The 12539-nt window shown below is 36.1% G+C and overlaps 1 protein-coding gene across 6 annotated transcripts in view; it reads right to left on the reverse strand.

Annotated features, from left to right (window-relative positions):
* The window catches only part of LRBA (LPS responsive beige-like anchor protein), a 518726-nt gene that overhangs the window by 415414 nt on the left and 90773 nt on the right, over positions 1-12539 (reverse strand). For all 6 annotated transcript variants that reach the window (XM_036424850.2, XM_036424848.2, XM_036424851.2 and 3 more), the window contains one exon: positions 417-1454. In XM_036424850.2, coding sequence (XP_036280743.1) covers positions 417-1454 — 1038 coding nt within the window. The remainder of the gene's footprint in view (positions 1-416; positions 1455-12539) is intronic.

The following is a 12539-nucleotide window of genomic DNA, read 5'->3' on the forward strand; positions in this document are numbered from 1 at the left end:
TCAAATTAAACATACTTCACGGAACTATTTTAAAACACATACTTTGTATAAAACAGTATATACTATCAGGTGGTTCTGCAGGAATGAAATTCTAGATTTTGTTGGAAAATTAATGTGCTATGGCTGGGTTGTAAAAAAAAGTGTAAAAGACAAGTATTGCTAATACTTGCTTTATAAAGTAAAATTATGCAAATTCTGAAAATTGATAGTAACTTTTAGTGATGCTGTTAAATAAAAATTGCCATTAAATGAACACATACTACAACCCAAATACTGTGCTAAAGAAATAAAATCTTTAGATATATTGCATTTATGTAATTGCAAATCTGATACAATGAATTCTAAAGAAAAATAAAATATACATACACTTGCTCTATTTTATCTCAAGCAAACACATTTCAAGAAGACATAATCACCTCAAGCACAGGTTGAAGAGGTTGAGGTGCCTCCACATTAGTACTGGCCTTCAATTCTAGTCTCTCGGTATCTGTGGCAACACTGGAAACATCCAACCTTGCAATCTTCTGTTCAAAAGTAGTAGGAGACTCTAAGACATTACCATGAGCATCATTACTTGCTTTGGTTTCTCTAGTCAAGTCAGTTGTTTTCTTCCCTTCATCCAGCATCTGACCAATGTCTGATTGCATAGTTGTTTGGGAAGCAGTCGTGTCTGGTGAGGTAGCTGAAGATCCTGCATCATTAGAATCTTGAGTTTCAGTATCAGCTGGCTTCTTACTTACAGGTTCCTCCTCTTGAAATGTTAATTTTGGGTCATTATCAATCATGTCCAGTCTTTCCCTGGCTTCAGTTGAATGGGGAGACAAACTATTTCCTTGGAGCTCTGTGGGTAGACTGGCTTCCTCAGTAGGACTACTATCTACCTTCAGTTCTACATAATCCTCATCGTCTTCTTCCTCTCCTATAGACTTATCCAATAATTCTGGCGCCTCTGAAGCATCCTCTTCTGAAGGAGAACTTACTGAAGCAGTTACTTCACTGACAGTCATATCTTTGTCAACTGTTTTCAAAGTATTAGAGGAAATGGTCCCAACTTCTACTGTGTCAGAAGATACTTCTAAATCACCTGCTTTGGCTATGTCATTTATCGGTGTTTTCTCTAAAGGGACTTCATCCAGTAACTCCTCATTTCCTTGCCCAGCTGTCATTTCTTCATTACCTGTATTATAAGTCTGCAGTTCAATGTTGGAGGGAGAGTCAAAAGAACTTGTCTTCTCAATACCTGGCTTTCCATCACTATTTTTGTTGACATGAGGAGATATAGGAGAATCCTTCGTATCTGATTGTTGGGATCCTCCAGAAACATTTACATCCCTGCTAATGCCAGAGACTGCTTTAACTGAACTTGAAGAACATTGCCCTATATCTTCATCAACATTTCCCTGGTATTCCCTAAATATGTTGGCAAGGTTTTCTTTGTGTATTTCGAAAGTGACCTAGATGAAAAATATATAATCAGTCAAAATAGACAAAAAAAAAACAAAGTATGCAGAACATAAATATATTTAACAACTTTTCAAATATCCAGTTTATATAAATGCAATAAAACAATTTTCCTATATTATCCTTATAAAATGACTATCTGCCTGGTGCATGAAATTAGTGCACCAGGAGGGAGGGGGTTGTCCCTCAGCCCAGCCTATACCCTCTCCATATGCGGACCATTTGGGGGGGATGTCTGACTACCAATTTAGGCCCCATCCCACAGTCAGATATCCCTTTCACAATCTGGGACCACTGGCTCCTAACCACTCACCTGCCTGCCCACCTGATCGTTCCTAACTGCCTCTGCCTTGGCCCCCACCACCATGGTTTTGTCCCAAGGAAGTTAGATATCCGGAAGATGGCAGGTCAACCCGGTCTAATTAGCATATTACCATTTTAGTAGTATAGATAGGTTAAATAGAATTGCTTAAATGAGAGAGGGGGAGCCTTTTTCATCAAAAAGTCCAGATATAGGGATTATGTATTTTTGGCAGACAAAAATACATAATCCCTATATCTGGACTGATACAGCCATATGTACCATACTGCCAAACCAGTCATTTAAAAATTGAACTGCTTTCTTACACCTTATACCAAATAAGCTATTGCCCTTAAAACCCCTCCTCAGCCCCCACCTTAGGTTCTGCCTTTGCAGTTCACCCAGATTAGGTTCTGATTGGTCAGTTTCTATGCCACTCAGCATCAAAAGCTCCGCCTCCTAAGCAGCCACTGGCTCCTCACAGTTCACCCAGATTTGGTTCTGATTGGTTGGTTTCTATGCCAGTCAGTGTCTGTGGGTCTATCTCTGGGCCTGATCATAGAAGTGGGGCTGATCAACAACCATCACAGGCTGCTGGTGAGTGGGCTAAACTGCTCACCTCTGATAGAGAGAGGGGCTCGGCTGCTGGCAAGGCTGCTAATCAGCCCCACTTCACTCACTCTCTGAAAGATCAGCAGTTCAGCCTGCTTGCCAGTCCCTGCCCACCCGAGCCTGCTGCACGTGCAGCCTGACATTTGGTCATCCCTTCGGTCATTGTGAATGTTACATACGCTGACTCTTCATATATATAGTTAAGTCAATCACAAAATTCTGAACAACCAAGAAAAATTATAGCTAATCTTAATGCTAACAGGTAGCATGCTATCAAACTACAATAAGAACATTGTTATTCAGACTATTTGAGATATACAGGAAAAGAACACACTATTCAATTGGCCTCTACCAAGTTGTACCAGGATCCAAGTATGTACCATTGAAAAATATGTGATGGACTAGATAACATATTGTTTCAACTGCAATGAAAACTCATTTCCCCATGACTTATACTCAGCAGAAATTAAAAACTATCAATTATGCTCACAATTTGAGCAGCTCCTATATCTTAAACTAGAGGTCCAATGCACAAAATTTGTGCAAGGGGCTTGGCCCTCACAACTGCAGCAGCTTGCCTTAGCCCCAGCTTCATCCGGAAGGTCACCAGGACGGATATCCAGAAGGACATCCAGAAGGTCATTCAGCTGCCCGATTTAATTAGCATATTATGCTTTTATTATTATAGATTACTAAAACCTTTTTTACTAAGCTAGAAAATACAAATTCTTTTAGAAGTGAAAATAAAATTCAACCTTTCACCAAAGGTCAACAGTAGTTTTCCAATTCTGAACTGGTCACAAATGGCCTGAAAATTACAGTTATTCCATCTATGCACTCATTTGTTACACTTGTATGTCACTGACTATGTATTCAACACTGTCAGCATCCCCATATCATGCTTAGCCTTTTACCCAACTAAAAGGAAATAAAATGATTAGGAAAAAGCATAAAAGTGCTGTGATTTTTAATGTCAAAGGTTTATGATTTTTTTTATCTAATCAAGATTATCTTATAGCCAATAATTATGTGATTGTCATTAGTGCTGCAATGGGAAATGTCTCTCAAAAGATTATACTAATACTTGAAGAAAGTAGAAGCATAATTACAGTTTATTAATACATGAATTGTTTGGTAAAAGGCAAGGAAAAATAATAATACACAATGCACACATTTCCTTCTATAGCTATTAACTAGCCTTGAATCATGGACATCCATAGTACATTCATGCCATGATGTGATACGTCAAACAATAAAAATGTTCAGGCCTCCTACAGAGGGGACAGTTGGCTGCACCCAACCTGAATCTACAGAGCCCTCCCCCTTGGAGAGCTAGAGTTGGAGATTTGGCAGAGACTGCATGGAATGGCTCTGGGTAGGGGCCAATACCCCAGCTGAGTTCCTGACCATACTGCCCCCAAGTAGGAGATCCACTAGCCCCATCCTCCTGACCCCAGTAACCCCACCCTACTGAGCGCTCGCTTTGTGGAAGGGTCTATGGGGTGCAGCCAACCTGAGCCCACTCTACAGTATTTCTTCAGAAGGCTCTGGAGGAAGACCAGGCAACCTGGTGGCCGAGTAGTAGAGGTAGAGGCAGACCTCAGAAAGCCTTTGGCCTTTTATTGATTTCCCCCCAGCTCTTAGCTCAAAATAAACATATAAACATAAGGTAAATGACAAGAAATAAGAAATCTGGAGGAAAAAAGGAGATGGAAAATAACTAAAGATAGTCTAGGTGGAAAAGGTGTATTTTGCTAGGGTAAATGGGCAAGGTATCTGAAGATACTATATTTGAAAAGAAATAAGAATAAAGTGAGAGAGCAAGCGTATTAGAAGTAAAACAGATTCATGCAGAAAGAAGAACAAATACAAAGGTCCTAAAGCCAAAATAAGCATGGTATGTTTGAGGAATAATAGACCAGTAGACAGAGAACTATATATGGAAAAGTCAGAGATGTAGCCAATGGCTAGATAATAAAAATGGAGCATTACAGACTATGTTAAAGACTTTGAATTTTTTTCACCATTACAGAAATCCGAATAAGGAGACATGATCTGATTTCTTACAGTATCAGTTTATTTGGAAAACTGACTTTAGGGAGATCATTTCTGCACCAACACAATTATCATCTAAGGAATACAAGTCACGTAATTACCAACCTCACAGTGATTTTGAAAACAAAGATCTCTAGTGTTAGAATGAGTTTAGTTTAATAATCATTTGCTTTTTCTTATTCAAATTAAGGATTTTGAATTGCTTTATTATGAAATATATCACTAAACCTCTTGCTAGTCGTGCATCCCAGGGAGGTCTTTCCTTGGGACTGTGAGACTATCTCTTTGCAGCCAGAATATGAAAAGTACACTTGAATCATTTATTAAATCATTCCTTCCTAGAATTATAAGTGGTCTAACAACATCAAGGGTGGTGGGGACCTGTCTCCTGTCTCTATGGGAGTTCAGAGCATGGGTACTTACTTGATTCCAGATGTCAAAAATGTATAAGAATACTAATTTTTCTTTTGGATAAAAACCAGTGGATTGTACTTGCCTCTACACTTGTAGTCAAATCTATTCAAAATAGTGTTATGCCTTCCCTAAGCAAACCAACTTGTTTACTGTTTCTTCTGTAAATATGTATATTAAAAATGCTTTTTAAATTATAAAGTTGACTTTTAAATTTCCCCTTAGTGTACTCCAATTGCCTAAAAGCAAAATTGCCAAAGAGCAATTATCATTGCTCTTATCTTTTTTGATACTGTTTTCCTAATGGTATTTGTGACTGATAATTCCTAATTAATTACCAGATATTGTTCTAAATTACCCAGCTAAAAGACTAGTCATTAATCTTCACAATCATTTGATAGCTAATCTATAGTTGTTTGTAATGTTTGGAAAGCACTTCTATAAACTACTAGTTAGAGATACTCTTGAGCTAATAACCTCAACATTTCTTCTGCCATTACTTTCAACTTAATTAGCACTCAAATTTACTAATTAGGAGCTAAAAGATGAATATGTCAAGAAATTACAATTTAAATAATATATTTTTGTTAAATTTTAACTTATAAAAAATTTACTTTTAAATGTTAGGCAATGTTTAGAAACAAGCTTATTGTTTTTTAAGTAAATGCATCTTTTTCATTGTACTTTATTTTCCTATGGAAATACAAGCTGAATATGATATGCTAACTTCTAATTCTTAGGTTACCAACCTTTCCACAGCTGATAAGACATGTCTTGAAAAATAGCTAAGTCTTCCCATATAGAGTAGCATCCATAACCCATATGGAGTAGCTCACAGTGATTACCTCCATATAATATATCTTTTACAAAGACTCTGATCCAACACCTTGCAACAATGGTACTATGATAACACATAATAGTTAAGATCAGATTATAAATATGTGTATGCTTATAAAAATTTACTGATCTTGCCGAAACCGGTTTGGCTCAGTGGTAGAGCGTTGATCTGCGGACTGAAAGGTCCTGGGTTCGATTCCGGTCAGGGGCATGTACAATACGTTGGTTGCGGGCACATCCCCGGTAGGGGGTGTGCAATAGGCAGCTGGTCCATGTTTCTTTCTCATCGACGTTTCTAGCTCTCTATCTCTCTCCCTTCCTCTCTGTAAAAAATCAATAAAATATATTTAAAAATTTACTGATCGAATTTATGCAAATCATATTGATTATAAATCTAAATACTTTGGTTCTAATCTAACCTCCTAATGCTACCCTAATACAACCTGACTTGAATAATATCAAGAATAAAGCTTATGCTATCCTAAGAAAACTAGAAGACAGTACCCCAAAATATAGCATATTGGATACTGAATATTTTTAAAAGAAGGAATTTAAGAAACAGGTACAGGAAAAACTCTGACCTCTCAATCTTCTCCTGAAGTGGATCACAGATTTTAAAAATATCACCTCCACCACTTTTTCCAAGTAAAATTTTGAACAAAGTAAACTTGAATCATTTATTCAATCATTCCTTCCTAGAATTATAAGTGGTCCAACAGCATTCAATATTAATTGCATCAAAACTACACCTTTTGCTTTTAACTTTACTTCCCCACAATATGATGCCCTATCTTAATTACATGCATCCATTAACATTCATGTAAGGAAACAGTAACAAAAAACCAGACTCACAGAAACAGAGATCAAACAAACTGTTGCCAGACAGGGTGGAAGTAAGTGAAAATGTGGAAGAGAATGCAGTAGATAATGCAGTAGAAAATGTTGTGATAAGTTTGCACAGTGATACATGATTACTAGAATTAGTGTGATAATCACACTGTATAATATATAAATGAATCACTCCACTGCACACCTGAAACTGAATACAATATTGTGTACCAACTACATTTAAATAAAAAATAATTTAAAAAGCACTAGCCCTAGCTGGTTTTGCTCAGAACACAGATTGAAGAGTCCTGAGTCTGAGTTTGGTCTAGGGCTCATACCTCTGTTGCTGGCTCAATCCCTGGCCCAGTTAGAGTGCATGCAGGAAGCAACCAATGCCACTCTCTCATATCGATGATTCTCTGTGTCTCTTCCCCTCTCTCCCACTCTTTAAAAAAAAAAAAAAAAAAAAAAAAAAAAAAAAGCAATAGAAGAAAACTAACCTTGGGTGAGGATTAACAAAAATAAAAAAATCAATTAATTAATTTGGAAAAAAAACATTAAATTACCTAATGCTAGTAAAGTATTGATGGGAAAAAGGTACACACCTTTGGTAATAAAAAATTGGTGCAGCAAGCTCTAAAATGTAGTACATACCAAAAGCGACAAGAGTATCAAAATACCTTCTTGACTCTTGGAAACTAATTCACCTGTCCCTCTATCCTGCAGGTACTGAGTAAGGCACTGTACATTCATCATTCTCATTTCCATTTTCTGAATTAAGCATCAGATAAGTTTGATAACGTGCCCAAGATCTTCCATAGGAAATTAAATCCAGAATTGCCTGAGCTCCAAGTTTTTTCCACAACAACTGCCTAAAAGTAAGAATCATGGGCACACAGTTTTCTAGTAGTGTTCTAGAATAGGCATCTGCAAATTATAGCAACCACACTAACTCCAGCTACAGCCTGTTGTTCTAAATAAAGCTTCATTAAAACAAAATAAATGTTTAAAAAAATCATGTAAGAAATATATCATTAAATGAAACTATTATAAAATGTAAGTAGGATAATTTTTATATGAAAAGAATTATATGTATGTATATGTTTATACATATAACAGAAGATAAAAAGTTTTACATCAAAATGGTAATACTAAGTCAAACACAAGTGAGTCAATAATGGGTGATTCTTGGTTTCTGTGTGTATACATTGGTATTAGGTTCCAAATTTCCTACAATGAGCACATATTATTTTTAAAAGTATAAAATAATAAATAGTATTTGGTTAAAAAAATAAAGTCAAAGAACACTTTAGCAATTAAATATAAAATGGTGACAATTCATGATATGTGGAAATTTTTATAACTCTTAAATTTATTTTAAAAATATGAAGCTTTTAATTTCATTATATAGCCACCATAAATTCATTCATATAAACACGTGCATATTTATAAATACCAGTTTATAGCATGTGATTTTTTAACACGTTAAGCGCCCAGTCACTGGTGACTGACACTATACTTTCCATCTGGAAGACAAAACAGGCTGGGTACTTAACATGTTAAAAAATACTTTTAAGAAAACACATAGAAAAATTCTAACAAACTGATTTCAACCTTCTTTTTTATCCAACTTAAACTGTATTTTCTTCTGCTATAAAATGACTGACATTTGTTTAAACCATCATTGTTAACAGCAAGTAAAATCTTAAGATATTTCCAATATAATCCAAAATAATGGACTACTTTACCCAAACTAGTCATATGGGGGAAAACATAAGTCATATTGTATTTTTAACTCAAGTGTGAGTTAACTTTTAGTTGATTATTTCAAGTCATAGACCCATTCTAACTTTATGGCAATATAGGTATCTGCAGTTTTTAGCTTTATTTGTTTAGAAAAATAATTTTTGAACAGTTCTTCAAATTTGGAATATATTAAATTATTTTAAGTTTTAATTCAAGAATAGAAGCATGTTAGCAGATCAAGTGAAAATTGTATTATTTAATTATTCAACATCAATGTTCCATTTACCATTTAAAGCATAAAAGAAAAAGATAAATACTAAAAACCTAAAGGACTAACAAGAAAATAATGGAATTATAAGATTATTCTTAGCAGGTATATATTTGGACTGGTATAACCAACACAGTCCAGTTATACCAGAAGAACCTATTACTGCTTATAAAACCTAGTCCAGCTGTCGGAGGAGAGCGATACAGTGACAAACAGCTTCCCTGCTACAAAGGTGGCAGGAAATCTATCAAAGTGGACAATAAAATTGCAATTGAGTTTCTTTGGCTTTTTATAGCAGCTGAATGAATCCTGTGTAACTCTGCAAAACCTATCCAATTCTGCAGCATTAGTTTACACACTAGTACTTTATCAAGAACCATGTTATAACTTGGAGATACTGAGCTTTAAAATGGCTGCAAAAAGGAAAAATAAGCATTATTTCAGTATCATATGCATAAAAAGATTTTTAAAGTTTTGAATGAATACTTCCCAGAGGGAAAAATTTGACTAGTAATTTCAGCAGAATTTTAACATCATGCAACAAATTGCTCACCTAATTACTGAGTCCCTTCAGCTCCATCCTAAACATCATTAAATACTGATTTAAAAGCCTTAGAGTATTACTTGTCCATTTTATTTTAAAAATAGATGTCAAGATATTAAAATTTCAAAATAATTAACATAGTAATATTCAAGTAAATAACTGTGTATAAACCATATGAAACAAAAAAGTTTTTGGTCAATAAAGGAAATTCAGCCCTAGCTGGTTTGGCTCAGTGGATAGAGCATCAGCCTGCTGACTGAAGGGTCCTAGGTTTGATTACAGTCAAGGGCATGTGCCTTGGTTGCAGGCTCCTCCCTGGCCTGGGCCCTCATCAGGGCACATGTAAAAGGCAACCAATCGATGTGTTTCTCTAACATCAAAGTTTCTCTCTGTTTTCCCCTACTTTCTTCCACTCTCTTTAAAATCAATGGAAAAATAACCTCAGGTGAGAATTCAAAAAAATAAAAGGAAATTCACCACAAAGAAGTAACACTAAAGGACATTTATTAAACATTAAAATTAAAGATAAGCCGGTTTGGCTCAGCGGGTAGAGCGTCGGCCTGCAGATTGAAAGGTCCCAGGTTCGATTCCGGTCAAGAGCATATACCTTGGTTGCGGGCACATCCCCAGTAGGGGGTGTACAAGAGGCAGCTGATGGATTCTCTCTCATCAATGTTTCTAACCCTCTATCTCACTCCCTTCATCTCTATAAAAAAAAAATCAATAATATATATATATTTTTTTTTAATTAAAGATGAAAAAAACATAAGAATCAACTCGTAACTTTAAATTATTCTGGAATTAACTAAAGCTTTAGCATTTATTTTTTAAGTATATTTTAGCAGCAAAAAGTGCACATATAAAATTACTCAATTAATTTAATCAGAACTTATTCTGCTTTATAACTAATTCTAAAAATTGATTAAAAGGTAGGTTCTTGGCACAACGTAGGCAAAAAAGATCTCTCCATAAAGCAACTATATTTTCTTTGCAATTTTTGTTTTGTTAATTACCACCCAAATATATTATTTTTCATTGATTTTTAAAGAGAGTGGGAATGAGGGGGAGAGAGACAGAGAGAGAGCAAAGGTGGTAGAAGGAGGGGATTAAACCTGGAACCGAGATGCATGCTCTTGACCAGAATCAAACCTGCATCCATTCAGTCTGCGGCCTGACGTTCTATCTTCTGAGCCAAAACAACTATGGCTAAGTTTTTAAAATAAACAGATAAAGCCATATGTCACAGAAGTACAGAAAAATATAATCTGATTAATCAAAACTATATAGATAACACACAAAATATAAAATCTACTTTGGTTTGTTGTGTCTTAAAAATACTGATTTCAAATAATACATAAAAGCACAGTTCATATTTCTTCCTTTAATAGTCTCTGCACCATAACATATGCTCGTGGGGTCCATATTTAATTTCCTTAGTATTCCTCTACTTTCCATAGTTCTAAAGAGTATATCACATTATGTTAGTAGCTTAGTATATAAAGGTGAGAAGTAGAGAATTTTATAGCAGTTTGTAAAAATAATTCCCTGTACAGAGGGGTGTTCATAATTTAGAGTGTATAATAAGGGCTTTTTTGAAAAAGCAGATTTCAGGGAACATCCCATGAAATTCAGATGGAGATTCTAAGGTGGGGTTCATAACAAAATGTACACCTCAAGTTACTCTGATAAGGTGGTCCCTAAATCATCCTGTGTGTGACTGGACATGGGAACCTTAAAGACAGTTGCTATAGCTGCTTCATGGATCACTGGTGAGGGAAGACTGAGACACCAAGAATGGGTGGCATGGTGCCACATAACAGTTGAACCAAACAGCGCCAAACAACGATGAGGTAGTTCTTCCTTCTCCATCCTGCAACAAATATGTAATATACAACTGCAAAGTACTCAGCACTATGCACAATTCTATGAAGTGTACAACCTTTTATATTCCTGCTAATGAGAACTTACAATTAACAGCCAAAATAAGAAATCAGTTTTAACCAACAATATATGTGAGAGGCATTACAGGATCATACATGATTAAATGTTAGTCTGCCTTTGCTTTATTACCCATTACTTCTCCTTGTGCATTATACTCATTCCTTCCTGTTATCTCCCATATTATCAATATAAAGTAACTTCTTGCAGGGTAAGATCTGTTCTGTCTCTTTCATAGTAATTAGGAGATGCTCAAATAGAAGATACAAAAAAACAAAGGAAAAAATTGAAAGGCAAAAAAATGAAAGATAAAGGTGGACAGGGGAAGAAAGGAAATGGGCAACTGGAGTAAGATCTGATACAGAGTGTCTAAGAATAAATAAGAGCTCACCCGCTGTGTGACCAACCGAGAGATGGTGGGAGGAAGACAGCAGAGATAAAACCAACACAGATTCACTAAGGACAGAACAAACAGAAAAAGAGAAATATGTTGTGGGGAGGCAAATGGCAGGAGATATAGAATAGATGCAGGGATGTTGGAGGGGAAAATAGAGCAAGAGAAATAGAGGAATAAGAGGGAAATAGTGGCTCAATGAAGAAAGAGAACAAGCAAAGGAGAGAGCTGGCTAGCCAGTGACAGACAGTGGCCACGGTTAATGCCAATAGCCAAGGAAAGGGGTGTAGAAGATTGATTGGTTACAGGTTAAGGAGAGACAGGAGGGAGGAGAGGGGAAGGAATGAGGAAGAGAGGAGGAGGAAATGTGGCAAGAAGGGCACTGGGAGGGGGGAAAGGAATGGAAAGGGAGGCTGAGGGAGATACTAAAAGAAATATTAGATAGCAAGAGAAAATTAAGTGCTGTGAATTCAAAGAATGACAAGGACTGAGAGTAGCAAAAATTGTCACATAGAAGTGATTTAACTATCAAAGTCCTGAAAAATATAAAGAATTTGGGTAGGTACAAAAGAACACAAAGTATATGCCATGAATAATGAAAATAAAGATTTAACAAACCATAATACACTTTAGAAAGACTATAATCAACATATCCAGAGTATAGATTCTGGTCAAGTGAAACAGTAGAAGATGAGGTAGGGAATATTTTTTTTTCAAGGGGAACAGTGAAATATCCTATCTAATAATCTAATAAAAGAATACTATGCAAATTAACATCACTCTGCTACAACCACAAGCCACGCCCACAAGCCAATTAGGAGTGAGTATGCTAATTAACACAATCTAGATGGCTGAGGCCACAGAGTGAGCAGGAGGCTTGGGTTTCCCCAGCGATAGAGGAAGCCAAGCTTTCTGTACACCCTGGCAGGCCCAGGCTTCCACTCAAGGCTACAAAGTTTCAATTATAGAAGATAAATAAATCCAAACCAAAATGGCAGCAGCTACGGAGCTGGAGAGAGCAGGAGACTTAAGTTGCCCCTGGCGATGGAGGAAGCCAAGCTTCCACAGCCCTGGCCTGCCTTGGCCTCTGCTCAAGGCTACAAAGTTTCAATTACAGAAGATAAACGAATCCCAACAAAAATGG

The sequence above is a fragment of the Pipistrellus kuhlii genome, unplaced genomic scaffold (genome assembly GCF_014108245.1).
Source record: "Pipistrellus kuhlii isolate mPipKuh1 unplaced genomic scaffold, mPipKuh1.p scaffold_m20_p_8, whole genome shotgun sequence".
In the NCBI taxonomy this organism is placed as follows: Eukaryota; Metazoa; Chordata; class Mammalia; order Chiroptera; family Vespertilionidae; genus Pipistrellus; species Pipistrellus kuhlii.